Source organism: Ruditapes philippinarum, unplaced genomic scaffold, assembly GCF_026571515.1.
Source record: "Ruditapes philippinarum isolate M1 unplaced genomic scaffold, ASM2657151v2 ctg1903_1_1_1_1, whole genome shotgun sequence".
NCBI lineage: Eukaryota > Metazoa > Mollusca > Bivalvia > Venerida > Veneridae > Ruditapes > Ruditapes philippinarum.
In genome coordinates, this window is record NW_026866018.1 from 291,590 (window position 1) to 319,222 (window position 27,633).

At 33.7% G+C, this 27,633-nt stretch overlaps 1 protein-coding gene across 1 annotated transcript; it reads right to left on the reverse strand.

The window, feature by feature from the left end:
• Positions 1 to 1,285: 1,285 nt before the first annotated feature.
• On the reverse strand, positions 1,286 to 26,272 carry LOC132731003 (atos homolog protein A-like). Its single transcript, XM_060717096.1, has 12 exons — positions 25,672 to 26,272; positions 19,240 to 19,415; positions 18,619 to 18,815; positions 17,950 to 18,084; positions 13,433 to 15,281; positions 10,877 to 11,014; positions 8,517 to 8,590; positions 7,511 to 7,631; positions 6,617 to 6,775; positions 4,659 to 4,727; positions 3,016 to 3,182; positions 1,286 to 2,296 (listed from the first exon to the last, which is right to left on the reverse strand). The coding sequence occupies exons 1-12, from the start codon at positions 25,685 to 25,687 to the stop codon at positions 2,140 to 2,142; spliced, it is 3,258 nt and encodes a 1,085-aa protein (XP_060573079.1). The 5' UTR covers positions 25,688 to 26,272; the 3' UTR covers positions 1,286 to 2,139.
• Between the last annotated feature and the right edge of the window lie 1,361 nt (positions 26,273 to 27,633).

Below are 27,633 nucleotides of genomic sequence, written 5' to 3' on the forward strand. Positions count from 1 at the left end.
GATAGTAAAAAAAATGCTTGATACAGTTACCTCCTCCTGTTTACAGGTTGGGGTCATGATGTTGAACAAGTGTGCAAAGTTTCAAAGCCATATGTCAATCAACTTTGAAAATATTTGAACTATTACAAAAACTTTAACGTAAATTCTAAGTCGAAAAAGGGGCATAATTCTGTCAAAATGCTTGATACAGTTACCTCCTCCTGTTTACAGGTTGGGGTCATGATGTTGAACAAGATTGCAAAGTTTCAAAGCCATATGTAAATGGACTTTGAAAATATTTGAACTATTACAAAAACTTTAACGTAAATTCTAAGTCGAAAAAGGGGCATAATTCTGTCAAAATGCTTGATAGAGTTACCTCCTCTTGTCTACAGGTTGGGGTCATGATGGTGAATAAGTGTGCAAAGTTTCAAAGCCATATGTCAATCAACTTTGAAAATATTTGAACTATTACAAAAACTTTAACGTAAATTCTAAGTCGAAAAAGGGGCATAATTCTGTCAAAATGCTTGATACAGTTACCTCCTCCTGTCTACAGGTTGGGGTCATGATGGTGAACAAGTGTGCAAAGTTTCAAAGCCATATGTCTATGGACTTTGAAAATATTTGAACTATTACAAAAACTTTAACATAAGTGGTTACGCCGACGCTCGGGTGACTGCAATAGCTCTACTTATTCTTATCGAATAGTCGAGCTAAAAATGATCAGAAAACTAGAAATTAGTGGAAAACATGAGCTAAAATGGAAAAGTACCACTTTCCCTCTACGACCAGAATATTTCAAATTTAAAACTAATTACTTTAGCAATTACAATTCAAATAACAGTACCTATATAACTGTCTGATCACTAAACATAATCATGGCCAAAAAAAACCAATTTTTCATCTGCATTTCTTTGATTGAAAAAAATAAATAAAAAAATCACAAACAATTATGATGATTACCGTAAAATTCCTATTAAATTAATTTTTTGACATGTTGTTGTGACACCATTTACATGTGACATTCTGACTGTGTAATCAGTTACAATATAATTGTGACATCACATACAAAATTGATGACATGGCTTTAAAAACCAATTACATGAAAATGAGACATTCTACATTGTGTAATCAATTACAAGCAAACAAGTCATTCTACATGTGTTTGTTTGTTTGATTGGGTTTTACGTCACATTGACGCAATATAGGTCAAATGGCGATCGGTTAAAGTAGTTGACTTCAAATCATTTGCCCCTCACTGCTGTGGGTTAGAATCCTGACAGGGACTTTGGATTCTTTCCAGCTTTACTGGTAGAGGAAGACCTCAGATGCCCTTCCGTACATTATTTCAGGCATGAACGGGCACCAGAGTAGAACCACAGACTTTTAGTTAGCTAGCTGGATAGCTTTCTCACATGAAAGAATCCAAAGTCCCTGTCAGGATTCTAACCCACAGCGGTGAGGGGCAAATGATTTGAAGTCAACTACTTTAACCGATCGGCCATTGGCGCTTTTTCTACATGAGCAATCAATTACATGTAAACAAGTTATTCTACATGTGTAATCGATAACATGTAATTTCAATATTCTGCAAGTGTAACCAATTACATTGTAAATGTGTCATATTTGATACAAAGAAACGTCAAAGCTATAATGACACAAATGGCATGTTCATAACATACTGAATATATAGCCTTAATTACAATTGTAAGTGATTAATGGAATTATCGTGGAAAAGAATACTTAAAGAAGTACTAGCAAAAATGTATTTTGGTTGTGTTTTACGTTGCACTAACACTGAAGAGGTCATATTGCGACTTTCCTGCTTAATTGATGCAGGTGCCTCTCTGTGCATTATTTCAGGCATAAGGGGACACCTGATTAGAACCATCACTGTTTCTTGAGCTAGCTGGATAGCTTCCTAAAATGAAAGAATCTTAAGTCCCTGGCATGACTAAAACCAAAACCGGAGAGGGGCAAGTGGTTTGAAGTTAACAACCTAAACCACTGGGCCACTGATGCCTTAATAACATATTATGAAATATTGCATGGTTATATGGGTACTAAAACAATATGTGATAGCTACTTCATTAATAAATACCTATAAACTATGCTTAACTAATCTAAAATAATTTTGCTTCCTAATTTTCACAATCGTTATCGCTTTGGAGAGAATTTTGGGTTCTCGGGTCCCTCTGTGAAAGATCGCAGTTCGTAGTTGGCCACTTGCGGGTCAAATTCAAATTTGTCTCGTGCAAAAATCAATCGAATGTCAGTATGCAGATATATTTTACCTGATTTACTACTCTGAAACCTAGGGATAAAGAAAATAAAAAAAACATCATTATAATTTTTATGATAAATAGCGTCACAGTTTTAACATCTAACTAAGAATATTGCAAAACTCAAATTTTCCATTAAACCCATATTGTCGGTAAATTTATGATCTGTTTAGACCATCTGTTTAATTCAATAGGGAGAGCATTGGCCATGTGGTTATGCACCACTAAATTCTAATAACCTATTATGTGGTTATGCACCACTAAATTTTAGCTACCTATCATGCAGTTACGCACCACTAAATTTTGCACCACTAAATTTTAGCTCTCATGTGGTTCTGCACCACTAAATTTTAGCAGTGTTTTATAAAGGGTTCAGGCGGTCAGTAACTTTACATCTTCGACAGTTATATGGGTAAAGAAGAATATATTTGTTATATACTTTTAAAAGAAATATTGTGAAGTATTGATCAAATAAAATGCGTATTTTCATTTTCAATATCTTCACTGTAAAAATTCAATTTTCACTGCTGTGAGTCATATTTTTTGTATGTTCACTGGTGTCTTGCCGGACTACTTTCTCCTAAATCCCAGCAATACACAAAATTTAAAGGGGAAAGTCTTTCAAATTGTTACAACATAAAAAGAGAACAAATGTATACAGTATAATAAACGGAAGATTTAAGTTGTTTCTACAGGATTTATATTCATCAACTGGTATGAAAATAAATATTTCATGAGAGGCATAGCCTACCTTAAATGTATCAAATATCGGAGGTATGATGGATCCGTGCTGTTTGTGTCTACAGGTGTATACATGGTGCGTTGACGAAGAAATGTTTGGCAATTGGCTGGCATATCAGAGAGGTCATACATCACAACAAACATCTTTACCACAGTCTTGTTTGGGTTGAACAGGGTCTGAAATTGGCAAATTTAAGGACTGAACAGGGTCTAAAATTGGCAAGGTTAACAATGATGTCATGTTTTAATTGAACTACACTGTAACTATGTCTGAAAACTTAAATACAGTTCTCTGAAGGTTGAGCATGGTCTGAAATTGGCAAAACTGACATTAATATAATTACAGTCATGTAACTCTTAAACTGGCAAAAAATCAATTAAATATTAATCAGTCTTTTGCCAGCTGAACAGGGTCTTATTTCGACTGAACAGGGTCTAACTTTGCAGTTAAAATATATACAATAGTGTGGAAATTAAACAGATTCTCAAATTGGCAGAAGTAAAAGAAAATAGTCTTGTTCAAAGTGAAGAAGGTCTTTTGTTGGCTGAAGAAAGGTTTTGTGTCAGTTTTGAAATTGGCAGAGGTAAAGGAAAATAGTTTTGTTTGGATTGAAGAGGGTCTGAATTAAAGTGACATTATGCTCATATTTTCATAGTCAAGTCGAGCTGAATTGACTTAATATTTCAAAAAATTGACTGTCAAAATGGTGTTTGACCAATAGTTGATATTGGAATATGCTTACTGCCTAAGTTTAAAAAGACTGCCCCACTCTTTATAAACTAAGAGTTATAGGTAAATTCTAATGGATATTCAAAGACATTTAGTTTGGACCAGTGCATTACTTAATGTTTATGCAAACTTAATTATTAAATTAAAAGGAATTATGGCAAAATGAAAAATTATTTTGATCTTCACTGTTCACTGTTATATAACCTTGGATTGGCATAATGTCGCTTTAAATAGTCTTCTGCCACCTGATATTTTGGGCTACACAATTTCTTATTTGTGCTGAACTGGGCCTGAAAAGGCAGGTTTCACATTGATATGCATGTACAATTTTTGTGACTGTGCATCAAATGAGAAAGAAAACATCAAATATTAACATGTATAAAATATTCAAATATTTAACAATTTATCACAATATTTTGTTTTATACACACTATATTATACAAAGCTAAAATATCATGAGGCATGCCTTCTTTAACTGTTTATTATTCATTCCCTCTTCAATCATTTATTACCTCTATTAATTTCAATTTTTAAAGTAGCCTTATTGTAATGCTTTCCCACCAAAAATATTAGTCTAACATCGGTCAATTATCTTAGGTTTTCAATAATTTTTTAGCGTTCATAACCAGAATTTATAAAGTACATAGCTATAAAGGGTGAGTAATTGTAAATAATCTAATGCCAAAGATTTTAAAAAGCAACTTTCCCGAAATAATAGATTTGCTACAACATTGGCTGATGTTCAATTTTGTTGGGGCGGGAAAGCATACTTTGGTTATTTACGTAAATGTAGTTCATTATAGAGATTGTTAATGGGTGTATTATGTGCAATAATTTAGATCAACAAACAGAATGTTTACTCACTGCGGCCTGCTGTTATTATGATGTGATAGTTCGACAAAGAATAAAACATAAGAACTTACAAGTTGTACCGTTCCCGTTCTTGGTATATGGTAGCCTCTCTTTCCCAATGGTTCTAGATTCACATATCCCTGTAAAATATCAATGACATCAATAATACTTTCATTCACATCATTTGACTGAGGGACTTAAGTAATTTTCTTCAACATTTGATAATAACCCCCCCCCCCCCCCCACAATTTGTCAACTTAGTGCAGTAATGGGTAATGTCCTTCTAAATTTAATAGGAGCTAACTACAATGTAGTTATTGCACTGAGTTGACCGACCTGAGCAGTCGCTAGGTTAAAGAAAATGTTTTATCACACACCCGTGCCGATTTTGCGACTCCGTAAATATGGTATTGCACGGCCGTGCATATATTTTGACGTGATGTCATTAGCTTTATACAAACATATTGTAAAGACGCGCTAAATGTTAGTGTTATACTATAGGCGCGTCAATGAAAAATGACTCTTATTTCACTTTAAACGGTCTTTATTTTGGGTATGTGATAAATAGAATATTAAATTTGTGTAAGTTCATTACTGAATTTATTGCACTCGTTGAATAAATTAATATTATGCTCGCCACAGGCTCGCATAATATAATTTTATTCAACTCGTGCAATAAATTCAGTATTGAACTTACACTCATTCAATATCCTCTATACAATATATAGGTACATGCAGATATTTCAAATTTGTCACTTATTTCAAAATGCACTCTTTTTTTTCTTTCAAAATAATATTATTGTGACATAGTTTTGATAATTCTTCTCAATTTTCGCCTTAAAATATTCATTAAAAAAAAAACAACCAACAAAAAGAAACCCCTCTTCTTCTTTTCTTTCAATCTGGGTAGTAGGGTTGACAAACAAAAAAATTGCCCACTATTGTTCCTTTACAATGTTTACCTTAAAGAAGAATGATGGCTTGAACATATTTATTTAAGCTCGGTTGCGAAACAAGTTCTTGCAATTTATATTAATCACTTTCGAGTCTACTTCCTGGAAGCAACCAGTACTGGCGTCACATAAAGCATGGTCGTGACCTGATTAGGGTTGAACCCATGATCGAACCGGGGTTGAGAGGCAGACACCTTAACCTCTAGGCCGTCGCTCCCATCTTTAAGAAGATTGGTCTACGATGGGTACTCATTCAATAAATATTTCAAATATAGTGTACAGATTTTTTTTTTTAGATTTAGCAGGATTGTACCATTTATGTATTTTGCATCATAAGCATATCTTAAATCAATATCTTTATGAAAATTAAACATTCTGTGATGTTAAAGGGACTCCACTGAGGTATTTTGACATGATGGGACTGAAAATATTTTTTTAGACCACTAATCTTTGTGCAAAATTTCAGATCATTCGCGCACTTGGTTTTTCCAGAATAATCATTCAAATTGTAAAAAAAATGACCAAAAATTAAAAGCGTTTAAACGCTTTTCACTCAAATCGGTCTAAGAAAATCATTAAAATACGATTTTCAATTTATTTCATATTATATTTCTTAACTATCTTTGCATATATTTCTGTTAAAAGTGCACCAGCTCATTTATGTCAGAAATTCAAATGTTATGTTTTAAGGCTTTTAAACCTCAGTGGAGTCCCTTTAAAGTGGATTGGTCTACAACGGTCACATTTTCAATATCTATTACAAATATTGATAAACAGAATAGAATTGTATTATACGGACAATCTTATAAAAATATTTCTTGAGAAAAAAAAGAGATTTATACAGATCTTACTGACTTAGTGAGTACATATATATTGAGGTATGCTGCTTTTAAGAATATTGGGAATATTTAATAAACCTACATAGTTTACATACTAATGGTCTATTTCATAAAGAGCCTTATAAGCCCTCAAATGTTGACCTTTTATTGTGAAAAATCCACATACATGTATTTTTGGGATAATGTTTAATGAATAAATTGTGAATTTAAATCGCGGATATCAAAATATTATCTTACCAGATACGGCGAGGGTGCGTTGTCATCTGATAGTTGAAAGAAATAGGCGATCACAGGCAGTGTGACATGTTTAGGACAAAAAGTACCCCCGGCACCGATTTCCACCGTGAACCCTTCCACCACTCCAACAGGTTCGATCCTTCCATTCAACACAGACTCCTGAAAATAAAGATGGTGTTACTTTGTTTCAAGTGAATATGGAATATATCTCACTAGGATGAGAGATTTTTAAGAACTGAGGATCACAGGTGATCACGCGTTTAAGAGTCATAAATTTTTTTTTTTTCATACAATTGATTTTTGTCAATACTTCTGATGTTTGAATGATGTTTAAGGGTTTTGGGTTGTAGAGGGGAAACGGGGGTATAGTGTAGTCATGGCCACGCAACGTTCACCTGTGCTGAGGATATTTTTGTTTTGAGTGAATATGGAATATACCTCACTAGGATGAGAGATGTAAGGTATTTTCCAGAAAATTAATTAATAAGTGAAGCAAGATATATTCCATTCTACTAAAAAAAAGAAACAAGTTTCCTTTCTATCTTTCATTGTACTCTCTTTAATGTCTGTACCAAACTATGCCAATTTATAATTATGACATCATAAAATTTTTGTATGTTCCACTTTGCTTTATCTGTCGGTGTAAGTTGTAAATACAGAACGGGCACCAAAACTATATAAACATATATTTCACTTAGTTTTAAACAGTGTGATATCACTTATATCTCATTGACATATTTCAGTATCTTATTCACAAGCATACAATATATAGAGGATATTGAATAAGTGTAGGATCAATACTGAGGATATTGAATGAGTGTAGGATCAATACTGAGGGTATTGAACGAGTAGAATAAAATTATATTATGCCAGGCTCAGGCGAGCAAAACTTACCTCGAAATTTCCTAAAAGACAATTAGTGGAAGCTGGGGCACTTGTGCTGAGAATTTTCGGATCTTCTATTGTATCACAGCAACCTTCACATTGTAACGTCAGCTTCGAGCACGATATTGCGCTGAAAAGTACCACATTGTCTCAATAAATTCAGTATTAAACTTACACTTGTTTACTATCCATTATTTCTAACAAGCTTCATATCACGTTCCTCTTATTTAAAATAGATAGGTCCATGACCAGTGTATTAATACATGATATATGCGTGGCATAAAAATAAAAATTGCCTACACATCAATACACCGAATGATATGAAGAAAAATTACTCCTCCGCACAATTTAGTTCAACATATTTTCAAAAAAAAAAAAATTTTTTTTTTATCAGCATATTAATATGTAAATAGATTTCGGTTTTTTCTTGTGTTGCGATGTAGAACAATACTGCATAGTCTATCATTCAAATGCTTTGACATTTATCCACTCTGGTTTTTAAAGCTTGATTGATTAAATTCTTGTGCATGTGAACTCGAACCGTGCACTATTCTACAACACTGAAATTTTTTTTTTGTAAATTAGGCATAAGGATACTAAAAGAACACAAAGATTCGAAAAGGTATGTTACTCATTATTCTTTTCATATTGATGCTTTTCACATAGCAATTATTACCTCCCCTGTCCGCTATTGTGTGGGTCATTCCCCATATATTATCATCTACATCAAAACTACATTTTGGTGCTATTATAATGATAATTTCCTTTATATGTATAAAACAATTTAACAATTCACGTAAATCAGCTGTTCATACTGAAGTTTTCATATTTTGTCAATTACATTATTTTGAATATTGACCCCCAGCCCCCTCCCCCTCCCAAAAAAGGGTGCCACATTTGGCAAGGGAGGTAAATATTGTAAGAACTTGAAGAACCTGAAACTATCTATTAATCAGTACATAAATTTAAATATCAATTAAATAGATTAAACGGATTGTATATAATGAATACTTACTTTTTAATGGCCCTAACATTTGTTAATGAACAGTCATAATCAAATCGGGTGGCAGATTTCTTTTTGATAGGAGCCTGTAAAATATCAATTTATGCAACAATAGCAAATCTCAGATGACTGATATATGCCAAAATATTTTTCTTTCACACGCTTTTTTGGGAAATATTTTTTCTCACCTCTTTTGGAACTATTTTTTCTCACTCATTTTCTTATCCACTTTTTTTCCCACTATTTTAAAACAAATTTTCACACACTTTTTGAAAACTTGTTTCCTCACAATTTTAAAACTGTTTTTTCTCATGGGATTTTTTTAAAAACTATTTATCTCATTAAATACATTAATTATTGATGTCCTTCCGACGCACAAACCACCATTATGACAACTATGTTGAGCTCAAGGCCTTCTAAAGGTCAAGGTCATATTTGAATTAATCAGGTCAGTTTTGTCACAAGTGTTCTTTTGTCAAATAAATAATAAAATCCATATATATAATAAATAACAAAGTTTAGACAATTTAAGCAATCTTCCATTAATTGACCTTGAAGGTCATATTTGAATTACTAAATATGTCGGTTTTGTAAGTGTTGAGTAAGTTAGTATTTTTTGTCCAAGTAGTAATTTAATCAATGAATAAATAACAAAGTTATGACTAATTATAGCAAAAATTAGTATCAAGGTCAAATAAAGGTCAAGGTCAAGTTCATTTTAATCTTCTAAAATGTCTTTTCCTAAAATATTGTTCTGACCAAGTATGAAGAAAATCATTTATCAATTCATTTCTTAACAAGAACTTGTAACAGAGTTACCAACAGCCCCCTCCTAAGGGAAGCATTTAACTGTTCTATTTCAACAGATTGTGGTATGGTTCTGGAATTTCAGTGCAAAATCTTGATCAATGCTAGATCTGCACATGCAACAAATACAGAAATACAATTGTATAGTTGTTATCACCATTTAAAAACCACAAAATGTCACTATTAAATATGAAATCAGTACAGGGTTATATGGTCTGTTAAGGGTATATTTTGTATCTGGTTCATAACTTTTTCATTGATCAAGATATGCCAACAATTCACCAATTACATTTTATTTGCTATGGATTGACTTAGCATCACACCCTGTCACAGACCATGTTAAGCTTTGACCTTGACCTTTTAGGCAGGGGTCTGGATGTTGCACATGACATGTCATCTTATAATTGTCAACATTTGTCCCAAGTTAAATTTCAAAATCTCTTGATCTATAAAAAAGATATGGATCTGACAAAAAATATACCCTATAACAGAACATGTTAAATCTTTGACCTCCAAGTGTGACCTTGACCTTGGAGTAGGCATCTTGGTATTGCGCATGAGATGTTGTCTCATTATTGTTAACATTTGTGCCATGTAATTTCAAAATTCCATGATTATAATGATAGATGAAAAAATTATGGATCAAACACAAAATATACCCTACAACAGACCATGATAAGCTTTGACCTTTGAAGTGTAACATTGACCGTGGAGGAAGGTGTTCGGGTGTTGCGCATGACACTTTGTATTATTGTGAACATTTCTAAATTTAAATTTCTGTAAAAAAGTTATGGACCTGACACAAAATACACTCTATATATGACCATGTTAAGCTTTGACCTTTAACAAATGGCTTAATTATGGACAAGACACGAGAAGTTGATGGATTGACAGACAGAGTCTATTTCTATATCCCACTTTTTTCTTTGGCAGGGTACAAAAAGTAATAGCCAATTATCTATGGCAAAAATCTGAAATGACAATAATTTGACCTTTAAGTTCATGGTCATTTGAAAACCAATGTTAAATTTAGTTTGATTTTATTTAAGAGATTGTCCTTAAGGGAGCAATGCTTAAGTAGGAAGACAATCCATTTTTAATAACAGAGTTACAGCTAATTATAACTTTATTTAATATTACAACATGAATAAAGGTAAATTTAATATTTTGACTTTCAAGATCAAGGTCATTGATGGGTGAAGGTCATAAGCAATTTCATATACTTGAACGTCTTGTCCAAAAGATTGTTGTGTCCAAAATAGTATGAAGGCTGTCCATTCATAAATAATTTATAACCAAAATAAAGCAAAATTTAAACATTTGACATTGAAGGTCAAGGACACTTTAGTAAAGTTTACTTGAAAGCCTTGTTGGATGGGTTGTTGTGTATCAGTATGAAGATAATCCATTAAGAAATTAAAACATACTGGCCAATGTTTAAAATGTCTGGACTGCAACGACAGTCTGACTTATAGCAATGCCTTGAAATTTTTCTTCGAAAAAAGTCAAGCCGAAAGACTGCACCGTAATTGACTTAAAAATGAAGGCAACAAATAAATACATACTGGACTAGATCGAGATGGAAGACCAGTTGAGGCATTAAAAATAGCACTGGCACTACGTCCCATAACAAACTGAAACTGTTTGATATCTTCAGGTGACGGCAAACTCTTATAAACTTGATTTGAATGGGTTAACATCTCCTGTAAACAAAGATCAATCAATGTACATGTTCTTCAACAGCCAGTGATGAATACTTTACCTGCTGAAATGATATTCGATTTGCCTTGCTTTAAATTTGGAACAATCGCTTTGAAGTTATAAAGATTTTACAATCAAAATACAAATTTTTGTTTCTCGCTTATGATGCCTGGTTAAACTGTAAGAATTTACGGGCTGGTCCGGCTCTTTAAAGGTGGCAAACGCTACAGACTTGCCCATCATTTTAATGGTGGCAAAGGCTACAGACTGGCCCAACATTTTAATGGTGGCAAAGGCTACAGACTAGCCCAGTACTTTAATAGTGGCAAAGGCTACAGACTGGTCTGTCTTTCTAAATGGTGGCATAAGCTACAGACTGGCCCATCATTTTAATGACAGCACAGGCTACAGGCTGGTCTGGCTCTTAAATGGCGGCACAAGCTACAGACTGGCCCATCATTTTAATGACAGCACAGGCTACAGGCTGGTCTGGCTCTTAAATGCAGCATAAGCTACAGACTGGCCCATCATTTTAATGACAGCACAGGCTACAGGCTGGTCTGGCTCTTAAATGCAGCACAAGCTACAGACTGGCCCATCATTTTAATGACAGCACAGGCTACAGGCTGGTCTGGCTCTTAAATGGGGACACAAGCTACAGACTGGCCCATCATTATAATGACAGCACAGGCTACAGGCTGGTCTGGCTCTTAAATGCAGCATAAGCTACAGACTGGCCCATCATTTTAATGACAGCACAGGCTACAGGCTGGTCTGGCTCTTAATGCAGCACAAGCTACAGACTGGCCCATCATTTTAATGACAGCACAGGCTACAGGCTGGTCTGGCTCTTAAATGGGGACACAAGCTACAGACTGGCCCATCATTTTAATGACAGCACAGGCTACAGGCTGGTATGGCTCTTAAATGAAGCACAAGCTACAGACTGGCCCATCATTTTAATGACAGCAAAGGCTACAGGCTGGTCTGGCTCTTAAATGCAGCACAAGCTACTGACTGGCCCATCATTTTAATGACAGCACAGGCTACAGGCTGGTCTGGCTCTTACATGGCGGCACAAGCTACAGACTGGCCCATCATTATAATGACAGCACAGGCTACAGGCTGGTCTGGCTCTTAAATGCAGCACAAGCTACTGACTGGCCCATCATTTTAATGACAGCACAGGCTACAGGCTGGTCTGGCTCTTACATGGCGGCACAAGCTACAGACTGGCCCATCATTTTAATGACAGCACAGGCTGGTCTGGCTCTTAAATGGCGGCACAAGCTACAGACTGGCCCATCATTTTAATGGCAGCACAGGCTACAGGCTGGCCCATCATTTTAATGGCGGCACAGGCTACAGGCTGGTCTGGCTCTTTAAAGGTGGCAAAGGTTGAATCACTTTCACTATTTCAGCAGGTTCAGCGTAAAACTGTCATAAAACTGGTCATATAAATAGATATGTGACATTTACTATTTTAAACTTTCGGCACAACACCTGACACCAGGGGCCAATTCATTACATCCCATTTACAACCTAAAATAATCTTTTTTTCTCTAATTTAAAACAAGTATTTCCTACTGCTATCAACAAAATAAAACTATTTTAAATTCTGCGAAAACTAAAGTATTTTTAAGTTTTAAGTTAAAGGTTATATGATTATACACATAAATAAAACTTAGGTCATGTATAAGATAGTTTTTCAATTTACAAATATTTCAAATTTCCTTAAATACCACATAATTTTTCCAAAATTAAGCCATGGGCCATTTTCAATATGTGTTTATGAGCAACACACAAAAAAATCTACTCCCGTACCACTGTAGGTCCGAATCCAGCCAGACTTTATTCATTCCTTACTGCAAGGTAGCTATCCAGCTAGCTCAGTGAAAGTCAAGATTTAAAGTGAATGGGAAATCATGCCTGATTTAATGCAACTAGTGACATCAGGAGCTTTCTGCAACCATATAAACTAATCTTTAAAGTGACGGAATGGTTTTACAATTTATCATATACCCCTGCCGTTTTTGTGACTCCGTAAAAATAATATTGCACTGCCATGCATATATTTTGACATGACGTCATTTGTGTCATATAAACATAGCGTCACGACACACTAAATGTTAGCTTTATACTATAGACGTGTTAAAGGAAAATTTTTCTTTTTACTCCAAACGGTCTTTACTTTTGGTATATGATAAATAGAATATAAAATTTGTGTAAGTTCATAACTGAATTTATTGACCTCGTTGAATAAAATAATATTATGCCCGCCAGAGGCTTGCATAATATAATTTCATTCAACTCGTTCAATAAATTCAGCATTAAATTTACACTCATTCAATATCAGTGAAACATTAAACTCTAAAAAAAAAACAACCTACAACAATAACACACAAAAAAAACCCACTTACATTTTTGACATTTTGCTGAAATTCTCTCCTTAGTAATTGTTTACACAGAGATAAATCCCGGTTTGGGCTTGTATCACAGTTTTCTGCGGCTTTTTCTGTAGCATCGCTTTGTTCAGCTTTATTTTTACTGAAACCATTTTGAAATAGTTCTTGTTTAAAGTGATTCTCCACCTCATTATCTACAGAGGAGGGTATGTTTGATATAGGATTATTTTCATCAATATCCATACATTCAAGATTACTGACTAGAGAATTCATAGCAGTATTATCTCCCCCTATACTACATGGAATGCTTAATGTTTTTAGAGTCAACTCCCTTTTCTTAGCACAACTTTGAGTTATATTTCTTGAACTGCTAGTCGTAGTGCTCTCCCCTGAGCAACTTTTAGTTGCTTCCCTTGAAAGACTTTTTTGAGTATGGAGATCTAAAAATGCGACATTTTCTGGCTGCAAAAGATCAGTTTTGTTTAAGTTGCCTACTTCATCCTTTATAGGTAAACTTTCATGGCTTTTTTCACTGGTAGTATAATACGATGTTCTTACATTTGTCGAATTTGTTTCAATATCCTTTGATATTTCATGATGCACTGAGACAGAACCTTTTTCTTGTTCCGGCTCCGGCCCGACAAAAAGTTTACGCACATGAGTTCCTTCCGAATTCTGAGGTGTGAGTTGTTTCTTGTTATCAATGCTAAAATCACTTGAAAGACATTGGGTTTTGGCAGAAGTAACATCCTTGATGGTCTTTTCCCATTCTTTAGGTTCAATGCTACTCCTTTCCTCCAGATATTTAGAATCACTTTCATCTCCAAGGAAGAAACTACATTTTGTAGTTGGAATATCATCAAGTTTTGAAGCTCCCAGCTTTTTAGAAGCTTTATTTGAAAGACTAGTTAGGTAAGCTTCGAAGTCACTCGGACTTATAGGCTTGATGAGATCGTGTAGATCGTCAGAAATGATTTCATCTAAACCAACGAAATTATCAGACGATTCAAGTGAGTTTTCTTGTAAATTCAGATCTAAGCATCGCTTTTTGTAATCTGTTGGCTCAGGTTTTTTACTACCTGTTACTAAAACTTTTGGACTAGGTAGTCTTTTATTGCCTATAAGTGTATTATTTGTTGTAACCGACAACGAGGCAGGTTTGCGATAGGGATGAATTTTCGCATGAGATATTTTCTCAGGTGTTCTTAAATCGTCATAGTTTTTCCCTATAGAGGTTTGACACGTAATGGAAGGTGTTTGAATCACAGATAGTTTTGTTGTCACGGCAACTGGTTTTACATTTGACAATGAAGTTTGACTAGTTGGGACCTGTTCACATTGACAGCTTTGACTGTCTGTTTCTTTTGGAAAGTCATACGAATATTTTATTGTCGGAGACAGATCATCTACTTTCCTTTTCGGTGTTTTGCTCATTGGACAAGGCCCACTTCGCGATTTAAATTGACTGTCATCTTTTATTTTTGGACCAATGGGTGGCTTTTGCTTCATTTGTTGCTGATCTGGTAAGCTTAATCCCTTTTCAGATTTTGTTTTGTATCTATTTATGTCTCTTGTATCAAAGTCGATTGGACATTTGGATGTTGAAGGCTGTGGCTCATTTATTACTCCACCCAAAGGGGTGGTCCTTCGTTTCCTTTCATCCCCGCCCATTTTATTGTGTCTAAGATGTTGCTCAATCGTTGGAGAATGTGACCTACAAAACAAGGACATGAATTTATCCTGCCGCGGAAGATGAGCTACTGTAGACCTCATCACAACATTTGCCAGTTCAGCAGACGGGAAATTATGAACTTCTGGTAGATTGTTGAAAGTGTAGCCTACCGCTTCACCGGGTGCATATATCCTGAAAATATAATAATAAAAACACTAAGAAATGTAACTTATGATAAGATTAGTAACAAAATACTGATATCCATCATTTATTATATATTTTCATTTTATTATTTTAGTCCTCTTGAAGAAAAGGTTAATTCTGGTGCAAAATCCAAAATAAGAAGATGAACAAGCAAAAAATCATAAGCCGTAACTAGTTTATTTCAGAAATTCACTAGGTGTAGGTTTTGTTTGTTTGTTTGATTGGGTTTTACGTCACATCGACACAGTATAGGTCATATCGCTACATTCCAGCTTTACTGGTGGAGGAAGACCTCAGGTGCACCTCCATGGGCACCCGAGTAGAACCACCAACGTTCCGTAAGCTAGCTGGATAGCTTCATCACATGAAAGAATCCAAGTCCCTGTCGGGATTCGAACCCTCAGAGGTGAGGGGCAACTAGGTGTAGGTAGTCTAATGCTTTCCTGCCAAAAAAATCTAACATCTGCTATGATCGTAATAAATTAGTCATTTCCGATCTTCAGTATTAAATACTTTTTAATCATTCATAACCAGAATTTAATATGAAAAAGGCAAAGCCTCAAAGCGAGCTCGATGTACTTTTAATGGAAATAGTATGAAATAATCGCTCATTTTTATTTCAAATGCAGTGACGAGTGCGTGTGACGTCACACGTACTGTGTTAAATATGGCACCGCCCCTGTCGTTAAATGAATAACGAGTTTTGAAAACGTTGATAAAACTTTGTTCGTTTATTTTATTTCACTCTATAATTTTTCAAGCCAAATAAAGATTATTAAATAAATTAAACTAAATTATTAAATAAAGTGAAATAAATGTAAAACTTAAATCGTTTGCGACATTTAAATAGTGTACTTGATTTGATTGTTTTGCACGTGCTGTTTGGGGCTACATTGTGACGTCACGTAAACAATACTTTAAACGTCTGTACAGCGTTAACGACTGAATAAAAGATATTGGTGTTCGGATTCATTTTCTTAGTTAGACCATTTTCTTTCATTCTAGATAGTTTTCACAACGAAATTCGACAAAAAAATGTTTATATTTATCAGATTTTTTAAACAAAATGGCGCCTTCAATTTTCATTTTACATTTTCCGTTTTAAAACTGTAATTCGATATTTTATACACAGCTTCCGTTATTCTGGTTCCCTGTCCAATTATGGTTACCATAGACGTGCACAGGTTACCAGTCTACATATCCGTTTTCAGTCAGAATTCCTCAGTTTTTATCCTTATCTTTAAATTCGAAAAGTTGCGATGTGTCCAATTCGGTACTTCGGACGAAAGTTTTTAAAACCATCACTTAGCAGGTACTCGCGTTACCGTAAAGCTCGCTTTCGAGCAGGCCCTTTGGGCCAGCTCGTCGAGCTCGCTAGTACATAACGATAAAGGATGAGAGATTGTAAAAAATATAATGCCCAATATTTTGAAAAAAAAATGTTCTGGAAATAACAAATTTTCTATCATATTGGCCGATGTTAAATTTTATTTGGCAGAAAAACATTACAGTAAGACTACTATAATTTGTTTTTTTTTTAATTGGGTTTTCCTGTGCACCGACAAAGTATTGGTCATATGCAGAGCTGCATTACTGGTACTGGTACTGGTACTGCAGTACGTACTGCAGCAATTTTGCAAGTACTGGTACTGATACTGAATTACTCTTATAAAATTTTGCTACTACTGGTACTGGTACTGCATTACTGTCTTAAAAAGTGGTACTGCTACTGCATTACCCAGTACTTTTGGTTTTGATAAAAATTAAAAATAGCATCAATTTTTCTCATAAAATAAAGCTGTAAATTACATTAACTATATTTTATTTTTGTGAAAAAGTAAGTTATCAAATCTAAAGATAATCTGCTGCAATATTCCTTCAAATGTTAACATAGTATTCATCATAAAAATCACCAAAGACTTTAAGTAAAAATTAAACTAAGATAAACAGACTCAATAACTCTTTACCCTAAAATATGCTCATTTAAATATTTTATTACTTTGTATTTACTTGTAAAAGAGCAAAATAAACACAAATTAATTTCTTCTATTCTAAATAATCCCATTTCAAGTGAAAAAAGTGATATTGTTACCACCATAAAAAGTTGTTATCTACTTTGGTATAAATTGAACAGAGGTGTGAAGGTGTGAAAGGCAACAAAAGACTGTTGTGTTTTAAATGAAAGATGTTTGCTTTTAATTTATACAGTTGACTGGTTACTAAACAATTAGATATGACATGAATATATGTTGTAAATATTGTTTGTAAAAAATATGTTAAAACTTTAAAGTTGTAAATATGTTATGTTAACTTTTAAGTAAATTATGATTTTATTTCTTTGCTGAATAATATTTGCAATTATTTGTTTGACACTGTATTTATTCTAACTTTGATGAATATATAAAAGTAATGGTACTGATACTTAATTACTTCACCAAAAAAAGTACTGGTACTGCAGTACCGAGCTTAAATCTAGTACTGGTACTGGTAATGGTACTGCATAATTTGCCAAGTACTGGTACTGGTACTTAAGTACTACACCCTTAGTACTGATGCAGCTCTGGTCATATGGCCAAGTTCCAGCTTCCATGCATTATTTCAGGCACGAAAGGGCACCTGAGTAGAAGACTATTATAAAAGCAAAGCAATAACATACCTGTAAACCACCCTGAAAGGTATAGCCCCACCTGCTGATATCAGCCAAGAACTGAGTTGCGAGAAGTGAAGGTAACTTCTAACAGCCTGCAGATGAATACGGCCACTGACAAAACCCTCGAGTCTCTCTGGTGACCTAAGAAATAAACACAAAATGAGGCACGCCTTGACAAAACCAAAAGCGCGTTTGTGACCAGCATGGATCCAGACCAGCCTGCGCATCCACGTAGTCTGATCAGGATCTGTGCTGTTCGCTTACAAACTCTATATATGTAAAGAAGTAAAGAAACTGATAGCAAACAGCATGGATCCTGATCAGACTGGTCGCAAACGCACTATGTTGGTTTCCACATTCATGGACACTGCACCTAATATAAGACATGTTCTGGTCACTGCACTTTTTAATATTTAAAATTTTTAGACACTGCACCAATATTTGATATGTTTATGGACACTTTATAAGGACTGCACAAGCATTTGCAGCAGATTATATCAAAAATTTGATTCTTAATGAAATACCCCTAATATCACTCTGTATCAGTGAATATAACCAATATCATTCTGTATCTGTGACAGCTAGACAGAGGGAGACTTGTAACCAGTACACCACCTTTGCAGTTACATGTTCTGTTGTGCGAAGGTTAAAACAAACGTTGTTAAATTTATTTACCTTTTCTTTACTAACTGAACATCCCACCTCTCAAGCAATTCAAAATTGTCCATACAGCTAAAAGTGGCGCCCTCTACAATGGTTTCTTCCAGGTAGCCATGTTCACAATTTGGAAACAGTAGCACGTCAATTCGCATGGGTATCTTGTTCTGCCACAGAATCTCTTGAAAACCGAGCAAGTCACTTGCTTTACGGCACTACAAAATACATGCAATCAAGTCTTATGATTTATAATGTAAATATTGCATAAAGTATTAATTAGATGACGGCTTCCGGGAAGGACGTCCACCTTGTGAGTCTTGTTCTTAGTGGCTATCAAGTTTCTATGTAAACTTTATCTGTAATATCTTATGTGGCGATTATTTCTAAGCCAACCTTATTTGACATATGTATTTTTCATGGCGATTATTTTCTTTGTCAACCCAATCTGTGATAAGCCAAAAAATGTACGTCAACTGTTCTTTGAGGTAATCAAACTTCTATGTTAACCCTATATTACTATACTAACCTTATTCAAAATGATAAGCTAAGAAAAGGAGTTGACCTTTTCTTTTGGAGAATTTTTTCAATTTTCAAATGTCAAACCTATGTAGGGTCTTAAAGCAAAAGAGGGTCACTCACCTGTTCTTTGTGCCGATCACATTCATGTCCTTTTACCCCTTGTAGCGGAGGACAATGTGGCCCTTCCACTCTTCCTTTCCGTGACAAGTCGGGCATTCGAGCCTCAGTGATTAACAGTCCAATCTCCGCAAACATATCCCGAGGGTCATACACTTTTTCTTCCATTTCATCCAAGCCTTAAAAAAAACAAACAAAAAAAAACGTCAGAAATAATGTTTTTTATGCATTTAAAAATTCTTGATATTTTTTGACGTCTCATTTTTTTTTCAATATCCTAGCCCATATAGCCATGCAGGCCCATCTCAAGTTAAGATGTGAGATATATTTAGACATAAATTTAGGCACTATAACAGGGTAAAATTTTGCTTATAACTGGGGATAAGCTTGGAAAATACCACATTTGCCATATTGTGAAATTTTGTCAAAAAATGGGTTTGATCAATCTCAGTATCTGACTGGTTTGCATAAATTGGTTTATCTGAGTTTGTAATTGTTCCATTTTTTGTCAGCACTCCTTTTTTTCATGTGACAAGCATCTGACAACTTAAACCATAATTTCAATGTTATAAAACTCATGTTTGGTGTTTAAAATAAGTAAAAAAAATATACGTTTCTGTGGCATAATGCGTGTTTAATAATTCACTTCAGTGTTGTTATATTTTTCTGGTCCATCGGGATCATTGATGCCAGAACTATTAAGTGTTGAGAATTAAGTACCGCTCAAGCCGGTGCTAGGGGGCGTGAGGGATGTTGCATGTATTCATTATCCCTCATGTACAGACAGACTCAATCAAACCGTCAGTCTGCAATTCTCTTGTAATTTTGTTGTGATTAATGCCTCCGAGGGATCACTTTGTCTCCAGATTTTTATAAGTTTAACCTAAATTGGCAATAATATTTGTACATTCTTAATCTATAATTAAATTTCTTTAAATTTGTAATTTGAAAAAAACTTGTTTCGCTTATCAGGAGTTGTGCCCCTTTAACTATAGGCCTAATCTCTAAACTCTAATCCTATTCTGTTATCATATTATAGATCTTCTTAATCAATTACATGGTCAACAATTGTAAAATAGAGTCAAATTTAGACCTGTTTGATCAGGATTAAATATTTTCAAACCAGATTAACAAGTTCTACTTTCAAGTATTATCAATGAATTAAACAGTAGATTATAGACAAGAACTAAATTTAGTGTTTATTATCAGAGTGATGTAATCCTTAAGGACAAAAAGGTTTATTGTTTCTGGTCTCATTCACAAATAAAGGGTTTACATAATTTTTTTTTCCTTATTATCCTTTTTTTTAATATATGCAAAGTCTTAAATAAAATGGTGTTTGTTTCCTCTCCCACTACCCACACAAAAATCACTTCAACACAAAAATGTTTTTGTCAAACAAGAATGTTTTTTTCCTCTAAACCTGGAAGCAAAGTTTGTTAATGTGAATCACATCTTTATTTTTATTATTATTGGGATTTATGTCGTACTGGTCAACACAATAAAGGTCTACAGCAACTTTCTAGCTTTATAGGTGGAGGAAGACCTTAAATAGAAATTATAACAGTCATTTTTCTTGATATGCTTATGACAGACAGTTTTCAGTTTATGTTAACATTTCGAGGAAGATGGTGACAACGTTCTCTCAGCATAGGTTTGTTAAGAATCCTCCAGTCGTTTTTAAAATTGTCTGTATTGATTAACAAGAAGGCCATGATGCCCTGAAGTCGCTCACCTGTATATAGGCCCCTAGAGTGGGGCCTTGAGTTTAAACCCCAGGGCTTTTATGTGAACATACTTGGTAGAAACCCATTAGAAGATGTTTCATGCTAAACATTTAAGGTCTAGCTTGTTGGGTTTTTTGAAAGAAAATTTTTTCAAGTTTTTTCTTTACACATATAGTTAAAAACAATGACAAACCTGCGACAGGGCCAGTTTGGACCCAAGGGCTTTTATTTGAACAATCTTTGTAGACCATTACTAGAAAATATTTCACGCTTATTATCTAAACTCTAGCTATTCAGGTTTTTTCAAAGAAGACTTTTAAGTTTTTGCTATACACATAGAAGGAAAATCAATGTCCCCGGGGTGGGGCCAATTTTGACCCCAGGGCTTTTATTTGAACAAACTTTGTAGACACTCACTTGAAGATGTTTCATGCTAAATATCTAAACACTAGCTATTTGTTTTTTTTCAAAGAAGACATTTTAAGTTTTTGCTATACACATATATAAGTAAAATCAATGACCCCCGGGGCGGGGCCAATTTTGACCCCAGGGCTCTTATTTGAAAAATATCTTAGCTTTAGCTCTTTTGGTTCTTTAAAAGTAGATTTTTAAGTTTTTACTATATGCATGCATATAGGGAAAATCAATGACCTCCTGGGGCGGGGCCAATTTTGACCCCAGGGCTTTTATTTGAACAAACTTTGTAGACATCCATTAGAAGATGTTTCATGCTAAATATCTCAGCTCTCTAGCTCTTTGGGTTCTTTAAAAGAAGATTTTTTAAGTTTTTACTATATGCATATAGGGAAAATAAATGACCCCCTGGAGCGAGGCAAATTTTGAACCCACGGCTTTTATTTGAATAAACTTGGTAGACATTCACTAGATGATGTTTCATGTCAAATATCTAAGCTCTAGCTCTTTTCCTTTTTTAGAAGTAGATATTTAAAGTTTTTTCTTTTGCTTGCCATGGCAACCAGAGTTCTGCATGGAATTAAATTCTTTGAACAATTTTCAAAGGTGACCACCAAAGGAACATTCCTGTGAAGTTTGGATGAAATTGGCTTAGTGGTTTATGAGGAGATGTCATTTAAAGTAAAAGTTTACGGGCGACGGACGAACAAAAAGTGATCACAAAAAATCACCCTGTCACTTTGTGACAGGTGAGCTAAAAATAAAAATTAATTGATAATGATTTACCCCACTGACGATATCTCCCCGATTTAGTGACAACTCACACCAATTTAGTGATGATTTAGTGTAAAACTCAGCAGAGCCTTGTTACCGCCATAAACAGTTACCCTTGAGCTAGATATTTCGGTCTGTACTGGTAGCCGGTGTAAGATCCTTATATTTTAGAATATTACCAGAAAAAACAATTGTAAACAATGTATAACAATCTGTGTAAGTTTTACAATGTATAACAATCTGCTTTAAGTAATGAATAATTATGAGTAAATTACACAATTAATGAATTATCACAGTTTCAATTATTCATGACATTAATTTGAAATATTAAATATAACTCTGAAAGTTAAATGGAAATATACAAAATCTAATAAGATAAGTAACATGTTGTGTTTAACTGATATTTTTCTAATATAATTTCCAAATACATGCAAATATACCCAGACCATAAATATATTTTAATCCAATGGTTTAAGAAAATGTTTCAAATAAGGTGGGGCGAATCTTAAGGTAAAGTGTGGCAAATCATCAGTAAAGTGGGGCGAATCATCAGTAAGCGGGGCGAAACGTCATTTAAGTGGGGCAAATGGTCATGTTATTGATAAAAGATTTACAAGTTTTTTTTTAATCTTGTATATACTGTATGGCTGTTGCATTTATAATTATATTCCTTGAAAAAATTTGAATTGTAATATCTAGAATATAGACTCATTGTTTGAATTGAAATCCTATAATTATTGAATAATATTAATACACCTTTATGCATGATATTAATTATAAATGAGCAAAATATAGAATATGAAATCTTAAATAAGTAAAAAGGCTATGATATAAAGCATTTGAATGTCAAAGAAATGAAATCATTTCCAACCTCAAAATTTCAGAGTTTTCTCACTCTATAGCAGGGGATAGCCCTCCCACACCCAAGGGTGTTTGGACTTTACACCTCCTGGATGTTTCACCCCTGGATGTTTCACACGCAAAACCCAGGTCTTTTCACCTCCACTTTTTAAATTTCATAAATATATGAAATAAATACCATTATTCAAAATATTCACACATGCAAAGGTCAATTATAGGCACAATTTTCAAGAAACTTAAACTTTTTCGCACCCACGGCCACATAAGCGCATCTGTCCACAGCCAGCCTTGATGTAGACCTACCACCCCTCAACAAAGTGAAAATTTTATATACCACAGATTTTGATCTTGGGGACTTATCCATGATATACCCATGACTAATCAAGGATATGGCCATTCATAACAATTCAGTATTTCAAATCATTGTCAATAATTGAATAAATCATAGTCATGAAGTCGTGTTTCAGAATGATATTCTTTTATCAAGAGAATATTCTATGCACACAGTTTATAATGTGTTTACACAAAAATGCACTATGTTACTGTTACGTGTAATATTTGCCAGCTGTTCGCATGGTTATTAGGATTTCGAGACATTTCGGCCCCAAGACGTATCGGCCCCAAACTACCCAAGACGTTTCGGCCCCGGACGTTTCGGCCCTTTACCAAATCGGCCCCATGATATGTACTGTATTTTAAACCGATATATTAATAGCATTTCAATGATTAAATGAATCAATTAATATGCCAGTTTTCAATCACAACCACTTTTCAATCATCCCTAGAATTTTTTTATTTTTGACCTTATTTGTCATGTAACCAAACTGTAAGCACATCTTGCATTTACCTTGACTACATTTATTAGCAGCAATGTCAATTATGGCGATAAAAAAGAAAATGCTAGCATTTTAGTTCAAAATATGTGAAATGTGTGTTTTTCACTAATCCTATATTTAGCCAGTTACAAATCGCAATAATTTTCTAAAAATAATTGATTTACAGACTCAGTTTTTTGTCAGTCTGCTGAAATGGACATTAAGTTGGACAACTGTTTCAATATCTTGAAGTCATAATATATATACTGCACTTCAAAAGCTATAATTTTAATATGTACATATTTAACCATACAATTCTTAATTGGAAGGTAATACATCAGTAAAGTAACAGTCACTTAAACAAGGAAAAACATTATCTTTGATAACTTTTCAGTAAGCATTCACTAGAATGGTGTCATATAGACCTTATGATCCTAAAAATTTCACGAGAACATGCTTTTTCTGTTATGCAAATTAAAATGTACATCCATACCCCAATTGTGACAGCTTTACCACTGCAAAAAGATATCAAGATTAAAAAATGGCATTATAATTAGGTTAAAATTGTTTATTACCATTTATCTGAAGTTGAGTTTGTCAAAATTTCTCCATAATACATAACTGATTATATTTTAACATTGTATGACAATTTTTATGTGGTACAGTTTATATTTTGTTAACTGATTGAAAAGTGGTTGTGAAATTTTGAAGAACAGGAAAATTGGTCAGTAATGATTTGTCCTCGATTCACAATAATAATTCAGGTAAAATTTTAAAAAGTTGGTGCATTTATTAGCTAAAATGATAATATTCGCAGAATTGAAAGAGAATTTCTTTTAATATAATTTCACTGTCAGTTATTGTAGAAAAATCTGTTAGCTGATCGGAAAGAGGCAGTACGGGGATATATATTTAATCATTTTGTATAAAAACTAGATTATATTAGTAGTAGGGGAAAAGTAATCAATACAAACAGAACAGAACATAAACTTTATTTGAAAACATTTCTGTCCGTTTATCAGTCACAATTTTTACACTTAAAATCCGATTGTAAGTATTAAATCACAGTTAATTTCCAGCAAATAATGTATCTAATTTAATTTTATATATAATGAAATTATTCCAACAATTATACGCACAAACACTTTATTTTCGAATGTTATAACTTATCTATAGCAGGTACATAGCATTTATAATTTGGTTTCAGTTTTTCAATCAGTTTTATAACATCTAGCATCTATCATTATCTAATAGCAATAATAATTAAAAATATTATCATGAGATTATAGCAAACCGTTTTTTCATATCTTTTGAAGTTTTCTCTGATATTACTTACCGCCAATTAGCATAAAGCTATAAACAGTTAATTAGTTACACCTTGAAAAAAATTACGTATAGTTTAATTAAGATCAAAAGATAATGTTTTCTAAGTAATAATTGTAATTAACTTTCTTAATCCAGAAGTTTTAGTGGTTTGTTTTATAAATTAAGTAACCTGCCTTTATTGTTTGTTACACCTTTAAAAACATTAACGTACATCTAAAAAACATTAACGTACATCTAAATGGTTCAAGAGATCAAAAGATAATAAATAATTATTTAAAGAATTAAAGTGTCATAATTGTTTAATTGTTATTAAATTAATTGTTGTTAATCAATCAAGCAATATACTATAGTGGGGCCGAAACGTCTCTCGGAAAAGGGCCGAAACGTCCAGGGGCCGATTTTTCGACTGGGGCCGATTTGGTTTGGGGCCGAAACGTCCTGTTTCCGTTATTAGCTCCCCCAGATAAAGTTACACGGTCGATAAGTTTCTCTTACGACCAACACCAAATTAAACTCACCTTTTTCTGGTTTCATCGTTTGAAATCGCAATAAATAACTGTCAAAATTTATAGCCAGACATGCTTGCTTTCAATGTCCACTATTCTTTGTCGGCAAATCGTCATCTAGATGTGAAATTATAGAACATAAACATCGTCGATACCGTCTCAAACTTTTCTATGTTGACTCCCGTGAATGTGAATGTTTACGGTTTAAGAGTTTTTATGGTCACGTGACCAAAACATTACCGAAAGAAAAATAATGTTTATTGTGAAAATGGATGACACCATGAATTAAAAGTTAAACATTATAATTGTCTGATTGGATGGATCTACTCTACAATGAATAACTAGCAAAATAATGTAAAAAAACTAGCTTCTTCGGGTCGAGTCGGAAAACAAAAATGACCTTCACCCTGAGATCGTGACCCGAATAACTATGCTGCTCGAAAAACATAAAAATATGACGGAACTGATCTTTACTGAAATAAAATATGACACGATATATTATTTATGAATATAATACTATATTTCTTTAGAGTCATTTTTTATTTTGATAAATATCCACGTAAAAATATGCAAATTTATTTGTTTGACAGCTGAGCAATGTTTATTTCCGCAAAGGGAGGACACTCTAACTTATGGAATAAAGATATTGCGCAAGACTATTAGGTGGCAAGGTACTAAATTATGGGGTACCTTACTAATTATATTTTTTCTCTCCTAATGCCTCAAAGGATATTAAAACTTTATCTAGATCAGGGGGTGGGGCGGGGGGTGAATTTTATGTACGCCCTTTACGTGTAATATACATTTCAAATAATAATTAAGAACAGACGGATAGATTAATAGTTTTTACTAATTTGTGTGTTTTTGTTTAATGGAGAGGTCATCAGACCTCTCCACAGTGTTGAGAATGATTGTTTGCGGCATCCATTTTTGCGTATCACATCGAAGCTAATGCATGTAAAACATCAGAATCAGTATACAAACAGTGTTATGCGCATGCTCCGCCTCAAAATACGACTTAACTTGAACGAAAAATAAACATATATATCATTTACGTTACTTAACACTACGAGCAATGATTCATTTCATTTTCAATCCATTAAACTGTATAAATCGATGTTGTTTACTATTTCATGTTCCGAAAATAAGGAAGCACTATCATATGACCGAGTGAACGGTGTACCGAAAATTTGCTGCTACTTTCGCTTTTGATCTGGTATGACTAAAATATTCAGAGGAGATTTTTTGCGCAAATGGCGAAAATGGCACAACTTTTTCTCAAGTTTGATTTTCTTGCCATATTGTGGTTGGAGGCATGCAGCAGTATATATTCTTTATTCCAATCATTATCAATGTAAATCTGGGACTTGAAATTATTTAATAAAACATACTTTATGCCCGTATTGCAAAACCTCTCTCCAAATATTTTTGAAATGAACAAATCTTCAACAGCTGCAAAAAGACCCCTCGCATGCTTCTTTTTAAAGAAGCAAACTTGCTTATTTAATAGCTTTAAAACAGTTAAAATGTTTATTATTATTTTATCTCTATAGTAAACATCTTTCTAAAAATAACCAAATATCTATTTCACTGCTTTTTTCAGGGTTTAATATTGAATGTTAATCCCTTATGTATTTGATTAATACATGGGAGAATAAAGAGATTCGAATTGAATTTGAATTATATATATCTAATAAGCAAATGTATGCATTTTAACTCTGACACATTTTCAAAAGAAAAGTCCCCAAACTTTGGTTCTTTAATTTTGTGCAAAGAAGACCCTCCAAAGTGGTACAAAAACGAATCGTCATTGGAATCAGACAAAAGATGTTTGGACGGTTGACTCTTGAATATGGTGTATTTTAAGAAAAATATGCATTTTATATAGAGAAAGAACAAAACACCGGCCATAAAAATGAGCATACCATCTCACAGTCATAGTATTTGGTTTAGAGCTTTGATACTATCTTTGTA

Coding starts and splice junctions, on each gene's coding strand:
- LOC132731003 (XM_060717096.1), bottom strand. Junction 18,816..19,239: donor GTGATCGGCACAAAGAACAG/GTGAGTGACCCT, acceptor TGTATTTTGTAG/TGCCGTAAAGCAAGTGACTT. Junction 4,728..6,616: donor ACGCACCCTCGCCGTATCTG/GTAAGATAATAT, acceptor GATATTTTACAG/GGATATGTGAATCTAGAACC.